The sequence below is a fragment of the Cetorhinus maximus genome, chromosome 20, assembly GCF_964194155.1.
Source record: "Cetorhinus maximus chromosome 20, sCetMax3.hap1.1, whole genome shotgun sequence".
Classification (NCBI taxonomy): Eukaryota; Metazoa; Chordata; class Chondrichthyes; order Lamniformes; family Cetorhinidae; genus Cetorhinus; species Cetorhinus maximus.
The window spans coordinates 31,655,738-31,674,420 of record NC_135898.1 but is presented as its reverse complement, the minus strand read 5'-3'; the positions used below and the strand labels follow the sequence as shown (position 1 = coordinate 31,674,420).

Here is an 18,683-nt window from a genome sequence, read left to right as displayed (position 1 = left end):
CCTAAGCCAAGAGTGTGCTCTTTCACGCATGCGCACGGAAGATTGCACTCATCTGCCGGAGGCTAAGTGCTGCCTCAGGGAGATCGGCGCCATATTTAAAAATGTTAAATGTAGAAAAATATAACTTCCCTGACATGTCCCTTTATGTGACACTGTCACATGAGTTGGGACATGTCCATCACTTTTAATTAAACTTTTATTAAATTTTTAAAAACCTACATGAAACCTCATCCCGCCAGTGGATGAGGTTTCGTGCTTTTTCTGAAGCCCGCCAGGGTTCCTGGCCTGCCCGCCAACCTTAAGGTTGGATGGGCAGGTCCTTTAACTAGTTCAATTACTTTTTAAATGGCCTCAATAGGCCATTAACAGGTCAGTAGGTGCACAGCTGATTCGGCTGCGCCTCCGCCGACCTGAAAATTTAAATGACGCGAGGTGACGTCGGGAGTTCCACCTGAGGTCATCCTGCATCATTTTACGTGTCAGCGAGTGGGCCCCACCCCCTACTCGCCGACCTCAATATCCTGCCCCAGGTCACAGCTGTGTGCAACACTGGAGAAAAATCATCAGGACTTTGAAAAAGATTAATTTTTTTTGTCATTTTCTTTGAACATGTCTCTTTACCAGATGTAAAAATATTGAAATTGGAGGTAAAAATGGCTGTGTGGCTGACAGGCCAGCATCATCCAATTGGGTAATGAGTCTTTTTGCTTTCCAATTGGCATAAGAGGGCAGTGCGTTACAAGGATGGATGTCTTGGCCGACTAATAGCTGGAGTGTGGGGACAAGTCATGTGATAAAACCTCCAGGGATCTTTACCGGAGCATTGGGGATTGAATTTCTTATTTCATGAAAATTTGACAATGGACTCTACATTTTAGGTATATTCATTTACCTGCATAGGTTTATCATCGATCCCCTCCTATTTTAAAGTTGAGAATACAGTTATACAATGTGTACCACTTAGAGGTGGATTCCTGGAGTGAAGAAATTCCAGCAGCACCGTTTCAAATATAAGAAAGCCACACTTGTGCTCTATATACGTAGATCTCTAGGTAGATATTTCTGGGTCACATTTACAAGTACAAGTATCATTCTCTGTTGTTATACCTGGGTGCCCATATTCATGTATACGTAGCTCATGCTGTAGATATACCAGGGAGCTCATATGCAGATATATGTGCTTCTCTTTGTACACAGGAACCATTATGGTAAATCTCCTCAGCACCCTCTCAAGGATTCTCAAATTTTTGCTGAAATATGGTGACCAGAACTGAATGCAAGATTCTAGTTGCAGCCTAACCAGAGCTTCATACAGATTCGGCATAACTTCACTGCGTTTGTACTCAATGCCTCTATTTATGAAGCCTAAAATTCCATGTACTTTACGAACTCTCTCAATCTGACCTGCCACCTTCAAAGGTCTATGCAAATGCTCCCGAAGTCCCTTTGTTTCTGCGTACCCTTTAGAATTGTACCATTAAGTCTATATTGCATCACCTTATTCCTTCTGAAAAAATGTCACCTCACACTTCTCTGTATTGTTACGGACAGGAGGGAGGTTAATTCAAACAGCCCTGATTTCTCCACTCACTACCCATCCATAATTGTTTTTGATTTTTGATTTCCCCCTTTATAAGTGGTAGCCTATTTTCCTCAACCCTTCAGAATTGGAGTTATCCAATCCTCTATTAATAACCCCACAGCAAACTTGAGAAAAAGTAAAATAAGAGTAGTTTATTTTACACAAACACACAAAACATGAGGTTTCGCAACATCTGCCCCTTTTGCATTCATACAATAAAAGAGGGATAAGGGACAGAAAGGGGTTCAGGGCAAAGATCATGATAAAAATAAGAATTATGGTTTCACGTGAGTACAGAGTCCAGAATCAAAGCCCAAGGAAGGATCTTTCAGGTGGCTTTGTCTGGCGGAATTCCTGGTCTTGGTCCTAGGAACTTGGTTGCAGGTTGAGTCTGCTAAAGATGCAGCAGAGTATTCTTGTGTCCTGGGTATTTTTACTCTGTAGCGAAATACAGGGCAACTTCTGGAGATCAGACTCAAGGAGATGGAGGTCAAAGGTAGGCTGCTAGCCTGGAGTCCGGTTCTCTTTAGAAGTTAAACCGCAACTGAAGATAAAATTCAAGAACTGTCTAATTAAAGGAATTCAACAGCTCAAGTCTCAGTCATGTGTCAGGGTGGTTTCGGGTCAAGCTATTCAGCTAACGAGGCCCTTGGTTGAAACCCATTGTGTTTAGGAGCAGGTAACGGTGGGGCCATTTGCACAACATTGGAGATTAGGAGTTACAAATAACTCTACTTTTGTCCATAGCTGGCTAGTACAGGCATATCATCTATGTGGTTGACTCTTAAATGCCCTCTTAACAAGGGCAATTCAGGATGGGCAATAAATGCTTGCCTAGCCAGCAATGCCCACATCCCATGAATGAATAATTTTTAAAAAACTATCCTTTGTGTTGGCTTGGCTGGAACGTTTATACAATGCATGGCGTGTTACATTCCAGGAGATTTGATGTGTTAGCCTTTGTTCATTTTCAAACTGCTCAGAAACTTCCATGTGATCAGCTGCAGCCATTTTATCAGCCCAGCCATTTGTCCATTTTTTAAAAAGTAAAAAGTTTATAAAGAAACCAGGATGATATAGATATATACATATATATATATATATTTTCCTTCCTGGCTTCTGGCCGGGACAGTATTAAATACCATCTGCCCGTTCTACTAGCCTATTGATTTGATTTGTTTCATCCTCACTGCTTGCCACTCCTCCAAGATTGGTAACATTGGCAAATTTTGAAATTTTACTCTGTATTCCAACATCTAAGTATACCTGTCCACCATCCTCCTAACCATTTATCACAACTCTTTGTTTTCCGTCCTTAACCCATTTTTTTATCCAAGCTGACACTGACCTCCTATTTCAACCATCCTTTTCTTTGGCACTTTATCAAACACTTTCTTAAAATCCATATAGACAATATCCACTTCATTCCCTTCATCAGGCTGTTATTTCATCAAAAATTTCAATTAGATTAGTTAAGAACAATCTGCCTTTTATAAATTTGTGCTGGCTCTCCTTAATTAACTCAAACCTCTCCAAGTGCCTGCTGATTTTTTTCCCCGTTTATTGTTTCCAAAACCTTACCCACCATGGATGTTAAAGTAACTAGGAATGTCCTTACGGCTTTTCTGGAATAAGGGTGTGACATTTACCACTCTCCAATCCTCTGGTACCTCCCTGTATCTAAAGAAGATTGGAAGATTACAGCAAGCCCCTCTGTTATCTCCACCCCAACTTCCTTTAGCAACCTGGATGCAAGCCTTCCATACCAGGTGACTCATCCACTCTAAGCATAGCCAGCCTCTCCAGTACTTCCTGCCTCTCAATTTTCACCCCACCCGTTACCTCTGCCATCACCGCCACCATCATCACTTCTACAATATTTTGCCCAGGTGGTCAAGAAGATATATTTTTATTAGCTGAGGCAAAGAAGAGCTGGGAAGTTATGCTAGAGCTGTAAAAAACATGAGTTAGTTCACAGATGGAGTACTGTGTGCATTGTGCAGTTCCGGTCACCAAAGACATGATTGTACTACAGAGGGTACAGAGGATGTTTCCTAGACTGGAGAATTTGAGTTATGAGGAAAGACTGAATCGGTGAGGGTTGTTTTCTTTGGACCAGGGGAGGATGAGGGAAGGCCTAATTGAAGTGTATGAATTTATGAGGGATCTAGATACAGTGGATTCACAACCTGAAAAGGCAGAAACCCTCATAATGTTTAAAAAATACTTGGATATACACTTGAAGTGTCATAACTTACAAGGCGAGTGCTGGAAAGTGGGATTAGGTTGAATCACAACCTTGTAGCCCATACTGACTTGATAGGCTGAATGAAAACAAAAATACCTGGAAAAACTCAGCAGGTCTGGCAGCATCTGCGGAGAAGAGCACAGTTAACATTTCGAGTCCGAATGACCCTTTAACAGAACTATGTAAAAATAGAAGAGAGGTGAAATATAAGCTGGTTTAAGGGGGGGTGGGACAAGTAGAGCTGGATAGAGGGCCAGTGATAGGTGGAGATAACCAAAAGATGTCACAGACAAAAGGTTAAAAAGGTGTTGAAGGTGGTGATATTATCTAAGGAATGTGCTAAATAAGGCTAGAAAGCAGGACAAGCAAGGTACAGATAGCCCTAGTGGGGGTGGGGCGGGGTGAAGGATTCAAAAAAGGCTAAAAGGTAGAGATACAACAATGGATGAAAATGCATTTAAAAATAATGGAAGTAGGTGGGAATAATCGATATAAATTATTGAAAAAGGGGGGGTAAATCGGAAAGGGAGGAGAGAGTTCATGATCTAAAATTGTTGAACTCAATATTCAGTCCGGAAGGCTGTAAAGTGCCTAGTCGAAAGATGAGGTGCTGTTCTTCCAGTTTGCGTTGAGCTTCACTGGAACAATGCAGCAAGCCAAGGACGGACATGTGGGCATGAGAGCAGGGTGGAGTGTTGAAATGGCAAGTGACAGGGAGGTCTGGGTAATGCTTGTGGACAGGCCGAAGGTGTTCTGCAAAGCGGTCACCCAGTCTGCGTTTGGTCTCGCCAATGTAGAGGAAACCACATTGGGAGCAACGAATGCAGTAGACTAAATTGAGGGAAGTGCAAGTGAAATGCTGCTTCACTTGAAAGGAGTGTTTGGGCCCTTGGACGGTGACGAGAGGGGAAGTAAAGGGGCAGGTGTTGCACCTTCTGCGGTTGCATGGGAAGGTGCCGTGGGAGGCGGTTGAGGTGTAGGGGGTGATGGAGAAGTGGACCAGGGTATCCCAGAGGGAATGATCCCTGCGGAATGCCGCCGGGGGGGTGAAGGGAAGATGTGTTTGGTGGTGGCATCATGCTGGAGTTGGCGGAAATGGCGGAGGATGATCCTTTGAATGCGGAGGCTGGTGGGGTGATAAGTGAGGACAAGAGGGACCCTATCATGTTTCTGGGAGGGAGAAGAAGGTGTGATGGCGGATGCGCGGGAGATGGGCCGGACACGGTTGAGGGCCCTTACAGGAAGCGGGGTGTGAGGAGCTGTAGTCGAGGTAGCTGTGGGAGTCGGTAGACTTGTAATGGATATTGGTGGACAGTCTATCACCAGAAATTGAGACAGAGGTGTCAAGGAAGGGAAGGGAAGTGTCAGAGATGGACCATGTGAAAATGATGGAGGGGTGGAAATTGGAAGCAAAATTAATAAATTTTTCCAGGTCCAGACGAGAGCATGAAGCAGCACCGAAGTAATTATCAATGTACCGGAGAAAGAGTTGTGGGAGGGGGCCGGAGTAGGACTAGAACAAGGAATGTTCCACATACCCCATAAAGAGACAGGCATAGCTGGGGCTCATGAGGGTACCCATAGCCACACCTTTTATTTGGAGGAAGTGAGAGGAGTTTAAGGAGAAATTGTTCAGTGTGAGAACAAGTTCAGCCAGACAGAGGATAGTGGTGGATGGGGATTGTTCAGGCCTCTGTTTGAGGAAGAAGCGGAGAGCCATCAGACCATCTCGGTGGGGGATGGAGGTGTAGAGGGATTGGACACCCATGGTGAAGAGGAGGCAGTTGGGGCCAGGGAACTGGAAATTGTTGATATGATGTAGGGTGTCAGAGGAATCACGGATGTAGGTGGGAAGAGACTGGACAAGGGGAGAGAGAATGGGATCAAGATAGCAAGAAATGAGTTCCGTAGGGCAGGAACAGGCTGACACGATCGGTCTGCCGGGACAGTCCTGTTTGTGGATTTTGGGTAGGATGTAGAAACGGGCCATCCGAGGTTGGGAGACTATCAAGTTGGAAGCTGTGGAAGGAAGATCTCCAGAGATGAGGTCAGTAACAGTCCTGGAAACAATGGCTTGATGTTCAATGGTGGGGTCATGGTCCAGGGAGAGGTAGGAGGAAGTGTCTGCGAGTTGACGCTCAGCCTCTGTGAGGTAGAGGTCAGTGCGCCAGACAACAACAGCACCACCCTTGTTAGCGGGTTTGATGACAAAGTCAGGGTTGGACCTGAGAGAAAGGAGTGCAGCAAGTTCAGAGAGAGACAGGTTAAAGTGGGTGAGAGGAGCAGAGAAATTGAGACGACTAACGTTACGCCAACAGTTCTCAATGAAAAGATCAAGAGAAGGTAAGAATCCAGAGGGAGGGGTCCAGGTGGAGGGAGAATATTGGAGGTGGGTAAAAGGATCCGTTGAACGGGGAGAGGACTCCTGCCCAAAGAAGTGAGCACGAGACGAAGGCGGCGGAAGAAGAGTTCAGCATCATGCCAAGCCCGAAATTCATTGAGATAAAGGCGTAAGGGTATGAAACTAAGTCCTTTGCTGAGCACTGAACGTTCAGCGTCGGAGAGGGGAAGGTCAGGGGGTATGGTGAATACACAGCCGGGGCTGGGATTGGAAGACGGGATGGGGACAGAGGGACAGGCAGGGGTGGAGGGACCTGGATGGGTGTTGGTGTCGATGAGTTGTTGGAGCTTGCATTCCTTTGCACCTGAAAGAAAGAGACAAAGTTTCTTGTTGAGGCGCCGGATGAGACGAAGAATAAAATGAAACTGGGGGCACGCGCAGCTTTGAAAAAGGGTACAGCACTACTGCTGGAGGGAGAGGTCGACTGTGTTCATATGGTGACGCATGGCACTGAGTGTGGATCTCAGAATGCGACAAGAGCAGCAGTCCAAGGAGCGTTGTATGTCCCGGAGATACCTGTAATCCTGGGTGGGTTCGAAACATGAGGGATGGAACTTCAGTTGAAATCCATGTGGGGTAAGTCGGAGACGGAGACAGTCACTGAGGAAGGAAATATGGCTGTGAAAGCGGGTTTTAGTAAACACCTTGTCAAACACGAGGAGAGAAATGGAAAGCAATGAAGGTGAACAAGGCAAAAGAGAGATACGAAAATCCTGACGGAGAGAAGAGCAATACTTCTTCAAGGTAGGCATTCCTTGAAGAGAGTGGCAGTCAATTAAACATTAAGATAAAAGCAAAAAACTGCGGATGCTAGAAATCTAAAACAAAAACAAAAGTACCTGGAAAAACTCAGCAGGCAGTCATGGGCTGAATGGCCTTCCTCTGTGCTGTAAATTTTACTGATTCTATGATATTTTCTGTGTTAACATCCAAGTAGAGACAGCCAGCTTTCCTCCCAGACCCAGCCCCCTAGCCCCAGTCCATGTCCCACACCTGCCCTCCTGCCACCCAGCCCTCAAGTCTCATCCCCAGCCCTACCCCCTTCCCAGTATCCCCAGCAGGCCCCCAACCCTGCCCAGTGCCCCAGCAGGCCCCCTGCCCAGTGCCCCAGCAGGCCCCCTGCCCAGTGCCCCAGCAGGCCCCCTGCCCAGTGCCCCAGCAGATCCCCTGCCCAGTGCCCCACCAGGGCCCCCAGCCCTGCCCCCTGCACAGTGCACCACCAGGCCTCCGATCCTCTCTCTGAATGTCCACCTGATGGAGCAGATACCTGGTAATGTCTCTGCGCATGTGCGGCCGGTCTCCGCCCTTTAACCCCGGCGGGGTCACGTGGCGTGAGTTTCCGGTGCTGCAAGATGGCGGATTCGGAGGAGGCCGAGGCCGGGGAGCAGCACAGCAAGAAAGCCCGGCTGGAGGCTGGAGCGGGCCGGACCGACACCCACACCCGGGCCGAGGAGCCGGCCGAGGAAGCGCGGAGGAGGCGAGCGGCCGGGGCCGAGCGCCAGGACTGCGGGCCCGGGGGCGGCTATAATCCGGAGAGCGGGGCGGCACCGGTGGCAGGTACGGGGAGGGGAGCGTGGGGAGAGGCAGTTGATGCAGGGGGTGGTCGGGCGTAGGGGGATGGCCATTGGGGGGGTGGTTGGCGGGGGATGTTCGAGGGGCGGGGTGGCCGTCAGGAAGGTAGGGAGATGGTCGTGGGGTTGGTTGTTATTGGGGTTTGGGTTTGGGATGGAGGGTTGGTCGTCGGGTAGGTGGGGGTGGTCATCAGGGGGGTGAGTGCTTGGCCGTCCGGTGGGAGGGGGTTGTTCGTTGAGGGGGACGGGTGAGAGGTGTAGGGTGGCCATCGCGGGGCGGGTGGGTGGTCGGCGGTGGGTGGTAGGAGGATGGCCGTGAGGTGATGGGGGGTGGTCGGCGGGAATTAGGGGGTGGTTGTTGGGGGGATGGCCATCGGGGAGCGTGGAGGGTGTTCGCCAGGTGGTGGGGGGTGTCCATTGTGGGGTGGGATTGTGGTCATTGGGGGTGGGGGGTGGTCGTTGGGTGGCGAGGTTTTACCACTGGGGTTGAGGGTGGGAGGTGGTCGGTTGGGGGGGGGGGGGGGTCAGGGAGGTGTGGTCGGCGTGGGGGGAGGTCAGGGAGGTGTGGTCGGCGGGGGAGGGGATGGTCAGGGGGGTGGGGGCGGGTGGGGCGGAGGTCGGGGGGGTCAGGGAGGTGGGGGCGGGTGGTGGGGGTCAGGGAGGTGGGGGCGGGTGGGGCGGAGGTCGGGGGGGTCAGGGAGGTGGGGGTCAGGGAGGTGGGGGCGGATGGGGGGGGTCAGGGAGGTGGGGGGAGGTGCGGGGGGGTCAGGGAGGTGCGGGGGGGTCAGGGAGGTGTGGGGGGGTCAGGGAGGTGCGGGGGATGGGGGCGGGGGGTCAGGGAGGTGGGGGGACAGAGAGGTGGGGGCGGTGGGGGGACAGGGAGGTGGGGGCGGGGAGGGAATAGGGAAGTGGGGGCGGTGGGGTGTTAGGGAGGTGGGGGCGGGAGGGAGTCAGGTTGGGGGGGGTCAGGGAGGTGGTCGGCAGGGGGGAGGCAGTCATGTGGGTGAGGTTGGGGGGTGGTTGGGGGGGATTGGGTGGGTGGGCAGGGGGGGCAGCAGGTGGTGGGGAGCAGGTATTTGGTGGGCCTGGCATGCGGGGTTGGTAATCGGGGTGTGAAGCGTGTGGGGCATAGTCTTGGTGGGGGGTTGCCTGTGGGGGTGGGTAGCCTGTGGGGGTGGGTAGTGGGGGATGGCCTGGTGCATGAGGTGTGGCAGATAGCCTGGTGGGGCTAGGGGGTAACATGGAGGGATGGGTGGGAGGGTAGTGGGTTATCTGGCGGGTCGGGGGGGTAATAGGTTGAGGGATGGCCTAGGGGTAGGTTGCGGGATGGTCTAGGGGGAGGTTGGGGTCGTGGCCTGGGGGGTAGTTGGGATGTTCGGAGTGTGGCCTGGGGGCAGGTGGGGGGCTGGGGGATGCCCTGGGTGTAGGTTGGGGGTTGGCTTGGGAGGGTGATGATGGTCTGGGTGGTTAGTGCGGGATGGTCTGAGGTGATGGCCTCAGGGCATGGGTGGGAGGTAGTGGATTGCCTGCCGGTTGTTGGGGGGGTGAATGGAGTTGTGGCGGGTGGGGGAGGCATGCGGGGTTGGTAGAGTGTGGCCTGGGTTTGTTGGGGGGAGGGTGTGTCCTGGAGGTTGAGGGGGATGGTCTGGGAGGTGGGGGCAATGGTTGGGGATTGTGGTCTGGGGCGTTGGGGGGTTGGTCTGGGGCACTGGGGGATGGTCTGGGGGTGTTTGGGGGTGGGGGATGGTCCAAGGGTGGGAGGGAATGTTCCGGGGTGGTGGGGGGGTGGTGGGAATGGTCTTAGGGTTGGGGTTGTACGGAATAGTTTAGGGGGCTGGTTGGAGGTTGTCGGGGTGCCTAGGTGTAGGGGGAGGGTGGGGGGTGGCCTGGGGGTGGTGGGGGTTGGCCTGGGGATAGGGGGAAGGGTGGGGGGTGGCCTGTGGGGTAGGGTGGGTGGGGTTGGCCTGGGGGCAGGGTGGAGGGTGGCCTGTGGGTGGGGGATAGTCTGGGGATTGGGGTGTGTCGGAGAGCCTGGAGGTTTGTGGGGCTGGGGGATGGTATGGGGTGATGGCCTCAGGGAGTGGATGGAAGGTAGTAGATTGTCTGGCAGATGGGGGTCGGGGTAGTGGGGAGATGGCCTGGGGAAGAAGCCTGGGGGGGGAGTGGGGCGGGGGAGAGGCCTGAGGGGAGTGTGGGGCGGGGGGAGAGGCCTGAGGGGAGTGGGGCAGGGGAGAGCCTGGGGGGCAGTGGGGCGGGGAAGAGGCCTGGGGGGAGTGGGGTGGGGGGGGAGTGGGGCGGGGGAGAGGCCTGGGGTGAGTGGGGTGGGGTGAGAGGCCTGGGGGTGGGTGGGTTGGGGGGGAGCCTGGGGGGTGGGTGGTGAGGTGAGGGAGGCCTGGGGGTGGGTGGGTGGCATTGTGGTCGGGGGAAGGCCTGGGGATGCGTGGGTGGGGGAGGAGTCATGGAGGTGGGTGGGTGAGGTGGCCTGGGGGTGGGAGGGGTGGGGGGAAGAGTGGTGGGGTTGGGGGGTTTGGTGCGGCCTGTGGGATGGTCCGGGGTGCTGGAGGGTTGTCTGAGAGGCATGGTCAGGTGGGTGGGAGGACATGGTCTGCAGGGAGTGTTGGCGGGCATGGTCTAGGGGTGGTGGGTAGGGGGATGGTCTTGGGGAGGTGGTCTGGAGTGAATGTGGGGTGTGAGAAGATACCCATGCAGGGGGGCGTGGGGTGAACTGAGAGCCAGGTTGGGTGGAGAGGAGAAGAAACCGGGGGTGGGGGGGGACACAAAATTAGGGTTATGGGGGTAGAGAGAGCTCGGAGTTGGGGGAGGAGAGAGAGAGCCCGGAGCTGGGGGGGAGAGAGCGAGAGCTCAGAGCTGGGTGGGTGGGAGAGAGAGCTCGCAGTTGGGGGTGGTGCGAGAGAGAGCGAGAGCTCGGAGTTGGCGGGGAGGAGAGAGCGAGAGCTCGGAGTTGTCGGTGGGGAGAGAGAGCGAGAGCTCGGAGTTGGCGGGGAGGAGAGAGCGAGAGCTCGGAGTTGTCGGGGGGGAGAGAGAGCGAGAGCTCGGAGTTGTCGGGGGGGAGAGCGAGCGAGAGCTCGGAGTTGTCGGGGAGAGAGAGCGAGAGCTCGGAGTTGGCGGGGAGGAGAGAGCGAGAGCTCGGAGTTGGCGGGGAGAGAGAGCGAGAGCTCGGAGTTGTCGGTGGGGAGAGAGAGCGAGAGCTCGGAGTTGGCGGGGAGAGAGAGCGAGAGCTCGGAGTTGGCGGGGAGAGAGAGCGAGAGCTCGGAGTTGTCGGTGGGGAGAGAGAGCGAGAGCTCGGAGTTGTCGGGGGGGAGAGCGAGCGAGAGCTCGGAGTTGTCGGGGAGAGAGAGCGAGAACTCGGAGTTGGCAGGGGGAAAGAGAGAGAGAGCGAGAGCTCGGAGTTGGCGGGGGGGAGCAAGAGCTTGGAGTTGGGGGGGAGAGAGAGCAAGAGCTGGGTGTGGGGAGAGAGAGCAAGAGCTGGGTGTGGGGAGAGAGAGCGAGAGCTCGGAGTTGGCGGGTGGAGCGAGAGCTCGGAGTTGGCGGGGGGAGCGAGAGCTCGGAGTTGGCGGGGGGAGCGAGAGCTCGGAGTTGGCGGGGGGAGCGAGCGCTCGGAGTTGGCGGGGGGAGCGAGAGCTCGGGGTTGGCGGGGGGAGCGAGAGCTCGGGGTTGGCGGGGGGAGCGAGAGCTCGGGGTTGGCGGGGGGAGCGAGAGCTCGGGGTTGGCGGGGGGAGCGAGAGCTCGGGGTTGGCGGGGGGAGCGAGAGCTCGGGGTTGGCGGGGGGAGCGAGAGCTCGGGGTTGGCGGGGGGAGCGAGAGCTCGGGGTTGGCGGGGGGAGCGAGAGCTCGGGGTTGGCGGGGGGAGCGAGAGCTCGGGGTTGGCGGGGGGAGCGAGAGCTCGGGGTTGGCGGGGGGAGCGAGAGCTCGGGGTTGGCGGGGGGAGCGAGAGCTCGGGGTTGGCGGGGGGAGCGAGAGCTCGGGGTTGGCGGGGGGAGCGAGAGCTCGGGGTTGGCGGGGGGAGCGAGAGCTCGGGGTTGGCGGGGGGAGCGAGAGCTCGGGGTTGGCGGGGGGAGCGAGAGCTCGGGGTTGGCGGGGGGAGCGAGAGCTCGGGGTTGGCGGGGGGAGCGAGAGCTCGGGGTTGGCGGGGGGAGCGAGAGCTCGGGGTTGGCGGGGGGAGCGAGAGCTCGGGGTTGGCGGGGGGAGCGAGAGTGAGGGCTGGGCGGGGGGAGAGAGAGCGAGGGCTGGGCGGGGGGAGAGAGAGCGAGGGCTGGGCGGGGGGAGAGAGAGCGAGAGCTGGGTGCTGGCATGGGGAGAGAGAGCGAGGGCTGGGTGCTGGCATGGGGAGAGAGAGCGATGACTGGGCGCGGGGAGAGTGCGATGGCTGGTTGCGGGAGGAGGGAGAGATAGCGAATGCTGGGCGCTGGCGAGAGGAGAGAGAGCGAGAGCTGGGTGCTAGAGGGGGGAGAGAGAGCGAGAGTTGGGTGCTGGCGTGGGGAGAGAGAGCGAGAGCTGGGCGCTGGTGGGGAGAGAGAGAGCGAGAGCTGGGAGCTGGCGGGGGGAGAGAGAGCGAGACCTGGGAGTTGGCAGGGGTAGAGAACGAGAGCTGTGAGTTGGCGGCCGGAGAGAGCGAGAGCTGGGAGTTGTGGAGAGCGAGAGCTGGGTGTTGGCGGTGGGAGAAAGCGAGAGAACATGGGGTTATGTGGGAGTTTTGGGGGTGTATGGGAGGTGGGGTAAGGTCTCGGGATAGGTGGAGGATTGGGAATGGTCTGGGCATCGGTGGACAGTGGGGAATGGTATGGGGATGTTGGGGATCGCCTGGGGGATGGTTTGGGAGAATATGGCGGGGTGAGGGAATGTCTGGGGTAGGTGGCGGGTTGGGGATGGTCTGGGGGTGTTGCGAGATGGGGGATAGTCTGGGGGTAGATGGGGAGGTGGGGGGATGTCTGGAGGCTGATGGGGAGGTGGGGGGATGTCTGGGGGTGGGTGGGGCGGTGGGGGGATGTCTGGGGGTGGATGGGGAGGTGGGGGGATGTCTGGGGGTTTATGGGGAGGTGGGGGATGGTCTGGAGGTGGGTGGGGGGGTGGCCTGGTTGGCTGGGGAGTGGGGTATACCTGCGGGGTGTGGGATGGCCTGTGGGACTGTGGTGGGGTGGGCGGAATGGAGTGGGGGTGTTGGGGGGTAGAAAACCCGGGCAGGAGGGTGGGTTGGAGGGGAGAGAACTCGGTGGAGGGGCGGGCGGGGGAGAGAGATTGGCGGGGGTGGTTGATGGCGGGGTGGGGAGAGAACTCCAGGTAGGGGTGGTTGTTGGGGGGGGCGGGGAGGGGGAGAGAGAACTCCGGGCGGGGGGAGGAGAGAGAACTTGGGGTGGGGATTAGTTGTGAGGGAGAACTTGGGGGGGATGGGTTAAGGGCGATGATCTGGGGGTCGGTATGGGATGGTCTGGGGTTAGGTGGTGGATAGTCTGGAGGGGTTGGGGGATGGTGGGCTGTGGGTGGTGGGGTGAGCAGAGACCCATGGGGGTGGAGGGGCCAAGCTAAGACCCAGGGTTGGGTGGGTTGAGGAGAAGATTTGGGGGTGGGAAGAAGAGGCCCAGGGCTTGCAGGGGAGAGAGAAGAGAGAACACGGGGTTGGGGGGAGAGAACTCAGGCAGGGGGAGGGCATTGTGGGGGAGAGTACTTGGGGTTAGGGGCAGAGAACATGGGGCGGGGGATTGAAGGGGAGAGAGGTTTGGTGGGTGGGGGGCGGTCTGCCAAGGCGGGAGATGGCCTGGGGGTAAGTTGGGGGTAGGGAATGGTTGGGGGGTAGGGAATGGTCTAGGGGTAGGTTGGGGAGTGGGGTTGGTCTGGGGGTAGGGTGGGCGGGTGGCGGATTGTCTGGGGGTAGGGTGAAGAGTGGGGTTGGTCTGGGGGTAGGGTGGGGTGGCGGGTGGTCTGGGGGTAGGTTGGGGCTGGGGGTGGGGTGGGGGGTGGCGGATGGTCTGGGGTAGAGTAGTGAGGTGGGGTTGATCTGGGGGTAGGGTGGGGGGGGATGATCTGAGGGTGCGGTGTGTGGGGCTGGGTGGAGGATCATCTAGTGAAGCTGGATGGGGTATGGTCTGGAGGGGGTAGAGGATGGTGTGGCCATTGGTGGAGGGGTGGGGATGATCTGGGGGAGGGGGGTGAGCAGAGAACTGTGGAAGGGGGGCTGGGGAAAACAGACCTCGGGTTGGGTGGGGTGAGGAGAAGAGACCCAGGGGTTTGGAGTGGGGCAAAGAGACACATGGCGTGGAAGGTGAGGGGAGTTTGCAGGGGAGAGAGAATTTGGTGTTGGGGGGGGTGGGTGTGTGATCCAGGCGTGGGTTGGGGGTGACCCCAGGGTAGAGGTGGGGAGCTGGGGGCTGGAGTTGTGGCAGATGTCCTGGGGGGTGGGATTTTGGGGGTGGGGAGGTGTGTGGACCCGGGGGTGGGGGGGGGGTGGTTGGGCTGGTTTGGGCTGGTCTGGCAGTGGGTGGGGGTGTGGGGGATGGTCTGGGATGTGGGGGGTTGGGGTGAGCTGAGACCCGGGGTTCAGTGGGATGAGGAGAAAAGACGCAGGGGGTTTGGGGGTAGAGTTGTGGGGAATGGTCTGCGATTGGTGGGCTTGGGGCATGGTGGGGTGAGGGGAGTGGGGGTGTTGGGGAGAGAACTCAGCGGGGGACGGTTGGTGGGGAGGGAACTTGGGGTGGGGGTTTGTGGAGGAAAGATGGTGGTTGTGGGGAGAGATCTCGGTGGGGGAGTTTGGTTTGGGGGACGAGAGAACTCGGGTGGTGGGATGCAGTTTGGTGGTGAGGGTACTCAGCGGGGGCAGGGGTTGGTGGTGAGAGAACCTCGACGATGGGGGGGAACTCAGCGTTGGGGTGGAGAGAACATGGGGTGGGGAGTTGGGGGGAGAGAACACAAGATGAGGTTGTTGCTGGGAGAGTGAACCCAGTTGGGTTTGGGAAGGATAGAATTTTTGGGGGGTGGGGGCATTGTGCGGGGAGTGAACTTGGGCTGAGGGGTGAGAACTCTTGGGGTGGTCGAATTGGGAGGTTGGTTGGCAGGAGAACTCTTGGTGAGACGGTTGGGTTTGGGAATGAGAACTCGAGGTGGGCGTGTTGGGCGAGAGAATTCGGAGGGGATGGAATTGGTCGGTTGGTGAGGGGTAATGTGGATTGGGGGAGGCAGGATGGGGTGTAACAGTAAGGGCAAACTGGGAGTGGGGGGTGTAATGTGGGAGGTGAAACGGGAGGGTTGAACTGGGATGGGGAATGGAGGGGTAAGTGTGGGATGTGGGAACGAGGCGGTGGGAATGTGGCCCAGGGGAACCAGGGAAGGGGTATGGGAGGAGGAGGCGAGGTTAATGGGCAGGAGTGGGGAACTTGGGGTATGGAAGAAGTGAATTGGGGGTGGGGTGCTAGCAGGGGAGGGGAAGAGGTGGGGGTAAGTGGAGATCGGGAAGCTTGGGGCGGGAGGGAAAATGGTGGGAGGTTGTGGGGAGGGGAAGGGGAGGGGGAGCGGAAACTGGGGGTAGTGGGGCAGTAGAAGCTGGGGTATTGGGGGGAATGTGGGGAGAGGGGAAGCTGGGGGGGGGTGTGAGGGGTTGGGAAGTTAGGGGGAGGGGGGTATGTGGCGAGGGGGAAGTGGGGGAAGGAGAAGCTGGAGGGAGTGGGGTAGCGGAAGCTGGGGTGTGGAAGGGAAGCTGCTGGAGGAGGGGGAAGTAGGGAGAGGGGAAGCTGCGGGGGAGAGGGGAGCAGAAGATTCGAGGGGGGGTGGGTGTGTGGAGAGGTGAAGCTGCGGGGTGTGGGGGTGGGGGAGGGGAGCCGAAGATAGAGTCATAGAGGTCTGCAGCAGAGAAAAAGGCCCATCGAGCCTGCACCAGTCAAACAAGTACCTAACTATTCTAATCCCATTTTCCAGCACTAGGCCCAAAGCCTTGTATGCCATGGCATCGCAAGTGCAAGATGGGGTCAGTGGGGAGAGGGGAAGCTGTGGGGAAAGGGGAAGGGCAGAGCGCAGGGGAACAAATTGGGTGTTTGCCAAGTGATGTTGCATAATATCCAAAGATGCACAGCAAGTGGATCCAAAGCTGGTGAAGCAGTTAAATGGTTAAAATCTCCAGTTAAATGGAGAAACACATGATTGAATATGTAGATTTTAAAACAAATTTTAAAATGGGGAGGGAGGAATCTAGGTGGAGGACGCTCCAGGACGTAGAATCTAAGCAGCTGAAAACTCTACCATCAATAGAGGAACAGAGGTGGGGCGGGTGTAATGAAGCCAGTGTTAGGGGAGCAGGTTGTTCTATTTGCAGGAAATACAGCAACTGAAGCTATAGAAAGATATTGAAAGTGGAGTGAAGTGTTTGCATTTTAAAGCCAAGCACAGTCGTGCATGTTATCTGCTAGTATGTGATTAAATTCTTCACCAGATGGCTCTGGGTTCATGTTTATCTCAAGTGACTTGAGCAGAGAGCCTAAGCTGATGTCCGTCATTAGATGTTAAACCACAGATGGACATTAGATTTCCCACAGATCGTAGCTGCAGAGAATCCTGAGCAGTACCTGCATTGTCCCTTACCCATCACTGGAAGATAATAAATAAATAAATTATGGACATTACCGCAAGTTTTTTGTGGACCTATATGCTCTATTCAAACTGGCTGCCACGTTTCCTACGTTACAACATTTCAAAAAGTACTTAATTGTTAGACAGTTTGGGACATCCTGAGATCATGAAACACACTTGATAAACACAGTTCTTTATTTTCTTTTTAGTTGTTTAGTTGAGTAGCAGAGTTACTGAAATGTTCAAATGAACATTGAGACATAGGGACAGCTCATAACAGTCATCAAAATATTCAATCACTAATGCAGACTGATGTATTTTAGTGTTAAACTTTTCCACTGAGGGTCAGTTGAGTATTTCAGCAATTAAACTTATCTAAAGAATCATTTTCATTTATCTGTATGGGACTTATAGCAAATGCTTACACTGGAAAAGATCAGACTTTCCAATCCAGTGTGAATCTTGTTAGATTAGTAGTGGCTTTCCTTCCTACACTCACCTCAGTGGACTTATTGGATCAGTGTAATTTATAATTGACGTACTGGGCGTCCATTTGGGTTTACAGCCTCAATGGGTCACGCACCTTGGCAGAAGTTCAGGATGCCTTTGGAATTTCTGTGTTACTTACTATATATAGCACAGAATGTTTTACATTGAATCATTCAACACAGAAGATGACCAGTTGGCCAATCATGCCTGTGCTGGGCGTACGTTATATTCGTTGAGTTTTTGTGCAATTTGTTTTTCTCAAATAAGCACAGGGCTTGGAGGGTTCAATTGTTCTGTGAGAAGCAGCTGCCTGTCTGATTGTAACATCCTCTCAGCTGTACTAACAGTCGTGGGCACCTGATGCCCAACCTTTCCAGGGCATTCATATTGAATTATGTATTTCCATGTTTAGGAATGCACCTGTCCAAATGTGGGGTTCCAGTAGGAGATCCTAATTGTGACAGTTGAGGGTGGGGAACCAGATGAACAGCTCCCACAATGTTTCCCTTAAAAAAAACCTGTCGGAAATTAGTAAAGCTTGGTAAATCCAAGCCACAAGTAGGCAGCCTGTTGATGATTTAACGTAATCCGCCCTTCGTATAAGATTCCAATGTCCCGTTGATCATTTTCTCACATAAATATTGACTTCCATTAACTGCAGTATTGCTGTTTTACAGTGTTTTTTTTATTTTAGCCAACTTACCTGTGGGACATGTAGTAAATGCTGCGTCAGAGGAAATTGTTCCAAATGGAATTCGTTCATGGGAAAGTGATGAAGATGACAAAACCTCGCACGCTAGCTCAAGTGACTGGACTCCACGTACCCGGATAGGTACAGGTTAATACATAATTGATGGATTATTTCATTTGTTGGGGCGGAAGCTCAAATGGCATTAATTCTTACACAAGTTTCTTTTTTTTTCCCTGCACACTATACTAAAATGATTTCACTGGCATGCACTCCTTGGGAGTCAGTGTGGTTGTTTCCCTTGCTGTTATGCCTATTATTCTTCCTCAGTATATTTGGATGTAGGCAGTCTTGGTGGACTCCACTGCAGGATCCTTGGCCATGCACTCTAGAATTTTCTTCTGAAGCTCTCTGATTTACAACACGCTGCTTAGTGCAATGAAGCTGTTTGATGATCCTTCATGTTTCAAGCCTCATTAAAAAAAACAGCATGTTTTAAAAACTGCTCTGGAGTCAACTGCAGGACTATGTCTGACTGCACTCCATGTTCCGTCTTAACCAGCGAGTATATCTCGCGACTACACCCCATGCCTCCAGTTAAACACAGGCTTGCCATTAACCATTTTAAGTGCACTAATTTAAGAGATGATGGGTTTAATGGTGCTCCCTCTGTACACACAACCTGAAGTATATGAATAGCAGCTCTGCTGAGTACAAGTGGTGAATATGTTGGACTTTGGCAGTCTCCTTTCCATTATAGACTAATCATTTTAAGACAGCCTCTATATAATACTTTTCAGCTTTTTTTCAGCCTCCACAAGCACAGCTGGGAGAATTATCCTCCTCTAGTTTTGCAATGAAACCATCCACTAGGTGGTGTGGAGTGAGGCCCACCTTACTGTCCGTCCCTCTAGATAATCCACCCACAGTGATGTGGCTAGGTGGGAATTGTGGGTACACACCCATACCTGACTGTTTTGTGCCAAAGTGCGTTGGCCATTCTGTCTCAATCCTGTTCAAAAGTCCAATTTATGCAGTTTCTTTAAGATGTGTAGTTTTTATATTGTGAACTTCAACACTTATTACTGTAGCTGAATTGAAAGCCCTTTGTGCGAATATAGTTTTGGTGTTTGC

General features: G+C 54.4%; 1 protein-coding gene across 7 annotated transcripts in view; it reads left to right on the top strand.

Annotated features, from left to right (window-relative positions):
* The first annotated feature begins 7,558 nt into the window (after window positions 1-7,558).
* Window positions 7,559-18,683, top strand: part of sirt1 (sirtuin 1) — a 43,187-nt gene continuing 32,062 nt past the window's right edge. For 3 of the 7 annotated variants that reach the window (XM_078565861.1, XM_078565858.1, XM_078565856.1), the window contains exons 1-2: window positions 7,559-7,788; window positions 17,556-17,699. In XM_078565861.1, coding sequence (XP_078421987.1) covers window positions 7,584-7,788; window positions 17,556-17,699 — 349 coding nt within the window. In that variant the 5' untranslated portion in view covers window positions 7,559-7,583. Of the gene's footprint in view, window positions 7,789-17,555; window positions 17,700-18,683 lie in introns of those variants that run through there. The other 4 variants (XM_078565857.1, XM_078565862.1, XM_078565859.1 and 1 more) reach the window with 4 other exon arrangements.